We start from the raw sequence: 7,850 nt of genomic DNA, 5'->3' as shown, positions 1-7,850 counted from the left end.
CTGAACTGAGTAAACACAACCAGCAAAGAGAGACAAATTAAATCAAACATTAACTGGATCCCAAGTTTAAATAAAACCAGCTACTACCGGTCCCTTCTTTGTTCATTGACAAATTATCAGCATTGATGGGAAAATGGGTTATAACAGAAAGGATGCTACAATAATTAAGTGAAAAGAAATAATTTCCTCTAACTGGGAAGAAGTAAAAAGTATTCATTTAACTTAAGGCGTCTATTTTTACTGACGGATAAAATATTTTTAGTGACACATGGGTGTAGCGATTTGATTCTTTTGTATCATAAGAGTTTCGGCTGCCGTTTACCTCGATTAAGTAACGTGTATATGGTAAATAATTCAGTAAATTGACGCCACAGTGACCATGGTTTGTGTGTTTTGCCAGCTTGTGTGGAAAATAAACTTTACAATGTAGCAGTTTTAGAATAGAAGAAGAACCTTCACAAGATAAATATCATAGTCAAGACCATTGTCAGGTATAACAGACAAGAAAAAAGGCTTGACATTGAGCGATAAGTGAAAAAGCTTTCTTCCAGGTAAGAACACATCAAAACTTGGAACAAGTTTTGTAATTTGTTTGTACTTTCTATCTTTTGGAGCTGGAAAAGATGAGTGCTACTTTGAGATTGAGGTCTATCAAACGATGCCTTTTACCGCAGTGCCAGCCTTACAACTCGTATCGTGTATTTCATAAAATGTGCCTCATATCTCACAGAAAAGTTAAAAAATGGTGAAGTCTACTCTCTAGCTAAGTAGCTTATATCGCCGTAGCTTATCCCACTTTCTGTGGCGTAAAACGACTGGGAGTATCACTTTTGGACTAGATACTTGTTCATTGTTGTTTACTCCACAACATTTTGTTGCGCTCCCTGGGATTTGTCGGAACACATTTATACTCCTTAGCTATGAAACTCTTTACAGTGGCCAATTTACGTTATCAACTCAGTTGATAATGCTAATTTATCCTGCTATACTCCTAGACTCAGTTGTTCGGAAAGGGATTAACGTCAATTTAGGATTAAGCTAACCCTAATTCTAGGCTTGGCTTTAATTTCTCATGTAGAAGAGCACGTATAAGAGCTAGGGTTTTTTGCGTCTTCTCAATACGACTCAAAACTAACTGGGAAAAATTAAAAAAGGAAAATTCCTTTCGCAGAGCTTTAAAGCTAAATTAGAACTTTGAGCGGCTTGAATCCAGGCTTATCGACGTGAAGTTCAGCCCGCTTACCTCAATCACAGGCCATTGCGTCTCCCAAAGTTCTGAAAGGAATAGGTTTATCATCTTGTGTCTTACAGCGTGTGTTGTTTGGAACTGTTAGACTCTTACAGAAGCGAGCACCACTTTCAATCTACTTAGTACTTAAACAAAATGATTTACCGGTAGATCAGATATCTTAAGATTTAGGGAATGAGGTTTATTATTACCCTGAGTCTAATAACACGGGTTGTTTCGAATTTTTAGAATCTACAGATGCTCACACCACTTTCAATCGACTTCGTACTTACAGAAAATAAGTTAGATCTATAAAAAAATCGATTACAAGGGAAATTACAGAGGAGTTTCCATAATGCTAATTTTCTCTTAAGAACGTTTTCCTAGAGCTGAATTCTTTAAGCGAACTAGAAACAAAATAAAGCAGTAAAGTAAGTAAAGAACAGTAAACAGACTGGTTGATACTTAGAGCGCAAATCAACAAAGAGGGTAACGTAACTTGACAGGTCTTATCGCCCCCTTGTTTGCCATCTGAACGATCGGAAGACTGAGAGAGACTGGTAACCATCCATTACGTAGAGCTTAAAGCATTTAACATGCTCTGATTCAGTTTGACCGGATAAACCCGTTGCTTTTTTATACATATTATTATCAGAATTTAACTGACGGTAGTGATATGTCAAGAAAGTGGATTCAGTTTTACTTTCCCGACAAAAAGTGCCTTGGGAAATGAAATCCTTTACAAAATGATGTCTGCCTTCGATTTTGATTTTAAAGCCTTTAAAACCAAGATACATAAGAACGTGAAACAGAAAATAAAACACGAGAATCTGAAAATACTGCAAAAAAAGGTGAAATAAGAATCAATATACTTTCATAAAGAAGTCTATCGAATGTTGTTTTGGCAATGGCTTGGAACTACTGTCTTCTTTATCAATATAAGCAATGTGTGAGTATTCCGCAGTCTTTCGAATTGGCAGAAATCCTTTATTTGTCATTATGGCATTATCTGACGCTGTCAGAGTTATAGACGAAGGGCTAACGCTCGAAACGTCAGCTTAGTTATCAACTCAGTTGATAAAACCAAATTACCTTGTCATACTTCCCACCGACGCAGCACCACAGTTTATTTAGAAACTTACCTTTATTCATGACTCGATTGTCGTCGAAAGTAAAACCTTACTATCTCGGAGTGTCAACCTCGAGATATCATGTGGCAAATACTTAATAAAATATAAAGGGCTTCGAGTTGGCAGAAATTTATATGTTACTGATTTTGATCTGGCAAGATTCTGCTGTGATACAAGACACATTGTGGACCACTTCGTCTACTTTAGCAGATTTCTGTAGCTTGTCGCTGTCTTCTCAACACAAAGAATTGTCCAGAGGTGAATCGAGGGCGGACGCTGAGCGTGGACAATGAACTCACTGCCTCTCTTGCTTCTGGTGGTCTTTGTATTAGGCTACTCAGGTAATGAACGTAAACCCTTAAACTCCCAAGATCTAATTGTTAATTCTCCCCTTTAGATGTTGCAAATTTCCTAATGAATTAGTAACGAGAGTTTGGTGTTAGATCAAGATAACTTCTATCTGATAAGTTTGAGTATTCTCATAACATGTGTGTTAGATAATTTATGTATATTATAGGGAGAAGTAGCATGTTAATCACGTTAAGGCCTCAAAAGGTTAAGTATCTGTTGAGTGATAACTTTGCTTTAGTTGAATTAAAGAACCTTTTTCCACTAAATTTTTTGATGAAAATTCACTACGATTTCCAAATGAGAACGGCGTCATAAAACAAGGCCAACAAGTTAAGTGTAAATAGAAAAAATATGTATATTCCTAGCGTGATCATATTGTATTTTCAGGCGTTAACAGTAGATTACTGCGTTATGGAGAACAAGTGTCAAACCACAATGAAACAGGTGAACTTTAGCAGATGCCTAATTCGACTTGTGGCTACTTTTGAGATAACGTAACTGATATTAAGTTCGATAGGAACATAATGATGATGTGATATTAATGCATCTCGTTTACTAAGCAGAACAAAATCACTGAAAGTAAAGCGGAGTGGCTGGGTTCTGTTTGTTGTAAACCATAAGCTTGACACCCATTGTGCCATATTTTGATCTCGAAGGAAAGGAAGCCGTTTATTTGAGTTAGAACTTGATCTTATGAAAGACAATCTACTAGACCTTAAATGATTTCCATCAAAAAGGAAAAATGTTGGAAAGTTCTTATAACAAAACTAGCGCTTTCGGGAGGGAACTGGGGAGGCAATAAGACTTTTTTGCTTTAAATCTGATGAAAAACAGGCGTGTGACTTGACCTGAAATAGTTTAAGTATTCCTTATCAAAGAGTCCCATATAAAAAAAATTTAACCGGGGTCTCAAGTTACATGAAACGAGTAACTTCCTTTTGTATTAAATTTTACCATTTTTGAATTACAGCATTTTTAGAACAGATCTGCCCAAAGCCTAATAGCAGGGATCGAAAGTATGTTCGAATCAAGACCTTCAATGACAAGTACGTGTGGGCTTACCCCACACATAAAGGTGATACGTCATACCTGCGTACGCGCTGTTGCGGTGCAAAAGATGCCGTTGGACGAAAAGATATAACCATACCTGGAACAAAAACAACATTCATTGTTCACTGCCTCAGAGCCAACAATGAAAATGTATTCAGATTTGAGATTCTCTCCAGCTCCAAAAATCCATCTGGCTATTACTTCGACGCAGATCCAGTTTACTCTCAGTACGGTGTGTACGCGAACAAGCTGACGAGAGTCAGTGCCAAAGACCGGTACAGATTCAATTTTATCGTATCTCGCAAGAGGGGCCCTGTGATTGGCATCCGAACTCAAGGAAAAGCAGGTGAAAGGTATGAAAGTATGAGGAGTAACTGGTTGAAGTTTCATGATGGCGGCCGTGGAAGTGTTACGGGATATAAGAACCTTTATACTAGAAACTTCCCAAGCATGGAGGACACATTTACATTGGAAGCAGGTATTTGAGCAAATTTTTAGCGCTGGGTGATACGGGAACCTTCACACCAACACGAAAATATCAGAAAAAGAAAGACAATGACTTGTTGAACTCAGTCGAGAAATAAGGGGAGATTGACTTTTACTTTATTTGGGGGGGTGGGGGAGTTACGGGCGTTGATCAAAGAAACTGTCCGAATCCTTAGAAGGAATGGAACCCAGACCTTCAGATTTATGCTCCTATGCTTTACCACTGAGCTACAGAGAACTAGATGTTGATCCAGAGCATTCCTCACCTAAATTTGTGACAAGCATCCCACACACAGTATCCCACATGCAGTATCTGTATTTATTTGCGGGTGGGGGGCGACACTGACTCAAACGAAAAGCACTCTGGTATTGTGTGTTTTAACAAAACCAGGTAAATGGATACTGTACTTTGAAAATCTTACTGGTATAAATTATAATTTTTACCCTTTTTAGTACCCAGCGGATGCGTGACTCCTGGTGAGTATGTATTACAGATGTCAGTTATGGCCGCACCATGGCATACCAGTCAGGAGGACTGTGAGAGTAAACCAGATAGATGCTTTTGGTCGGATGGGTGGGATACACGAAGGCGCAATATGATGACAGCCATATGCTACTACAGCAAAGGTAGGAAAATTATCATCTAAGAGCCATCTTTATAAAGGAGAGAAATTAGATGGGCTTGAAACCTTCATCTTTAAGACTTGGTAAAATTTACCCTCCTATATAAGTTGAACATCACGCAGTTATAACCATCCTCATTAGCGAAGCTCCTTTTGAGTTGTTAGCATCGAAAGCCGAATGCCGCTGTGCTTCGCTTAAACACTGAAAGCTCATTCAAAAGCTCTGAAGGCAGTTGATATTCTAAATTTGAAAAGTTCTCACAACAAACGTGTGCATGTCAGGTTGACCACGCAGCAACTGCTTTGCTCATTGTGTCATTTTTATTTGCTAGATTCGGTGTGTTATCAGTACAGGGGAGCCAAGATAAAGTACCTGCGCTTGTCAGCTAAACAATGTGAAGCTGAAAACCACTGCTACAATTACAAGAATAATAAATGTTACGATGTACTTTGATGATAATATAAGCTCTGTACTGTGCAAATAAATTTTCCCTGAAGTGATTATTTCTTTTCTTATTTAGCATCTCACAATGCGAACATGTATCTTTCGAGATAAAAAGAACAGCAGTATATCCCATTTTAGTGCTGATGCACAGCCAGCCCATTTTAGTGCTGATGCACAGCCAACACATTTTAGTGCTGATGCACAGCCAGCCCATTTTAGTGCTGATGCACAGTCAGCCCATTTTAGTGCTGATGCACAGCCAACCCATTTTAGTGCTGATGCACAGCCAGCCCATTTCTCCATGATTAATCATGGAGTAATTTGACACACAGATCAGTCAGTCCACGCATGAGAATGAAGATAGTTGTAACCTATTGCCTTAACTTACTTTTTCGTCAGAGCCATCAAAAATCTCTTGAACGTGATTGGCTATCAGCAATACAATTGGAACACAAATGGAACAGTGTACCCGTCATGCTTGTGACTGGACAGTTTGATGGGACGCCTGTGTCACTGAACAATTCGCGTTACATGCGCACTGTTACACAGACTTGTGGGTACAGTTTCTCGTGGAGAAAGTCAACTGTAATGTTTCCATCTACGAAAACGTTTAACGGATGAGAATTTTGCTCCTCGAATTTCTTCACAGTTTTGATTAATTGGAAACGACATTTTGTGCAGCTCATTTAATTGGGAATTCCACTCGTGAGTTTCAAAGATAAATACCACTTTTAATCACACGTTTGATTTGTAGGGTATAGTACTAAATAGTATTAAATAGAGCCAATTCCTAGATCTTGGGAATAAGGAGCATTTTAGGTTTGGGGTCACTTTAGGCGAGAAGAGCTAGGATTTTCACTTCTGGAGCTATTGTGGTTACACTCAGGGTAGTCACGAAATTCAGAAGGGTAATCAAAGTGCTCTGTGAGCAAACTCGTGAATTGACCCATGATTTTTTGGATTATGTTTAATGTTATCTGGTTTAGGGAATTTTGTGGTTGATTTTCATATCTACAGTACGAGCAGAAATTCAGTGTTCGCTAATGTAGCAAAGAAACAAAGTAACGTTGGGATAAGAAGGCATTACAATTGAAATGATCATGCTATTGCATTTGACAAGGGTGGATGATGTCATGTGTTTTAAACGTATATCATTTCTGTTTCTGGTTCAAAAGAAAAGGTTGGAAGTAAATGTGGGTGAAAAGTGAAATTTACTGTCTATCATTGTAAATATTAGAAAATCAAGGCAATACTTTCTTAATGAAAACATTAACGATTCCCTCTTTATCAAATGAGATAAACGGGTACGAGTTTTGAGTAATATAACTAAGCAAAGACTGCCTCCGTCATTTTGGATCTCTGCCTGGGTAGATTTTAGTCACGTGCTAGGCAACGTATAATCAATAACAAGATAGAATTTCATTTCAGGCCTATTTATCAATTTTGTGGTGTATAACTTTCACATTTTGGTACGTAATATGTATTTTGAATCTTCAAATAGTGTTGAAACTTAAAAGAAAATTGTTCTTTAAAAATTCACTGAAAATCGATAGCTAAAATTGTTTGTTTAGGTGTTATTTGATTTTCGTGTTAACTTGTAACTTACTTAGTCGCCGGCGTCTGTGGTTGTTTCACACAGGAAAAACACACCATACGAAACGTAATGATCGATGTTGACCTCAATCTCACGCCGTAACAGAAAGAGCTTTTGAACATCTGTAAACTCCGAGCGCTTCGCAGTCAGTGATATTTTCAATTAATTTTCGGATTGTTTTCAAGATCAAGGATTGTAAATTACAATTTTATGAAAAACGAAGGTTGTTCTGTTATTACTGGGATACCTGTAGTAGCCCAGTCATAAAATGCCTTTGTTTTTTTGTCGTATTTTTTTTTTTTTTTTTTTTTTTCCTCCGCCACAAAATGGAAAAATTGCGCAATAGTACCCAGAGGTCATTAGGCCCTCAACACCATGGCAACTAACTGTGATCCAATGAGGTGTTCACATGCTGATCACGCGTGTTATCCCTCAACACCATGACAACTGGCTGTGATCCAATGAGGTGTTCACATGCTGATCACGCGTGTTATCTTGATGATGATTGACGTTGTCATGCACAGACAGGGCCGGGTCACATGACGAACACGAGATTTTGCTTGTAAAACTCTTTGGTCAGTTGTTTTGTATTTCAACGTATTTGGATTGCGATCTGCTGGAGCATTATAGCGCAAACGCGCAAAATACTTACAGACGCATATACAAGTCGTATTAGTCGCGGCTAATCCACACTGAAAGATGTTATTGAGCGGTAATTTTGGAACGGATTGAGTCGCGAACGCTTGAAAGCCATGAAAGCCTTGAATGCCTTGTATGCTAAGTATGCCAATGTCTTAGTTGAAAAACGTTCACTTGTTGTAAAAAGCAAAATCTGAAATCTGAAATCTGAAACCAAACTGCATATACTCTATGCAATCTATTGAACAACGCTACTACCGTGAGACTGAAGAACATAACTATATGGGATGCAAACTGCTTGTGA

General features: G+C 38.2%; 1 protein-coding gene across 1 annotated transcript; it reads left to right on the top strand.

Moving 5' to 3' along the window:
- Positions 1-418: 418 nt before the first annotated feature.
- On the top strand, positions 419-5,360 carry LOC131771450 (uncharacterized). The gene is made up of 6 exons (XM_066159032.1): positions 419-551; positions 2,569-2,699; positions 3,097-3,153; positions 3,680-4,237; positions 4,699-4,872; positions 5,201-5,360. Exons 2-6 carry the CDS (start codon positions 2,648-2,650, stop codon positions 5,320-5,322), a joined length of 963 nt encoding a protein of 320 aa, XP_066015129.1. The 5' UTR covers positions 419-551; positions 2,569-2,647; the 3' UTR covers positions 5,323-5,360.
- The last annotated feature ends 2,490 nt before the right edge of the window (positions 5,361-7,850 follow it).

This window comes from Pocillopora verrucosa, chromosome 12, assembly GCF_036669915.1.
Source record: "Pocillopora verrucosa isolate sample1 chromosome 12, ASM3666991v2, whole genome shotgun sequence".
Classification (NCBI taxonomy): domain Eukaryota; kingdom Metazoa; phylum Cnidaria; class Anthozoa; order Scleractinia; family Pocilloporidae; genus Pocillopora; species Pocillopora verrucosa.
Note: the sequence above shows the minus strand (reverse complement) of the source record. Positions and strands in the feature narration are given on the sequence as shown.

Coding starts and splice junctions, on each gene's coding strand:
- LOC131771450 (XM_066159032.1), top strand. CDS start 2,648: ATGAACTCACTGCCTCTCTTGCTTCTGGTGGTCTTTGTATTAGGCTAC. Junction 4,238..4,698: donor CACATTTACATTGGAAGCAG/GTATTTGAGCAA, acceptor TACCCTTTTTAG/TACCCAGCGGATGCGTGACT. Junction 4,873..5,200: donor CATATGCTACTACAGCAAAG/GTAGGAAAATTA, acceptor TTTATTTGCTAG/ATTCGGTGTGTTATCAGTAC.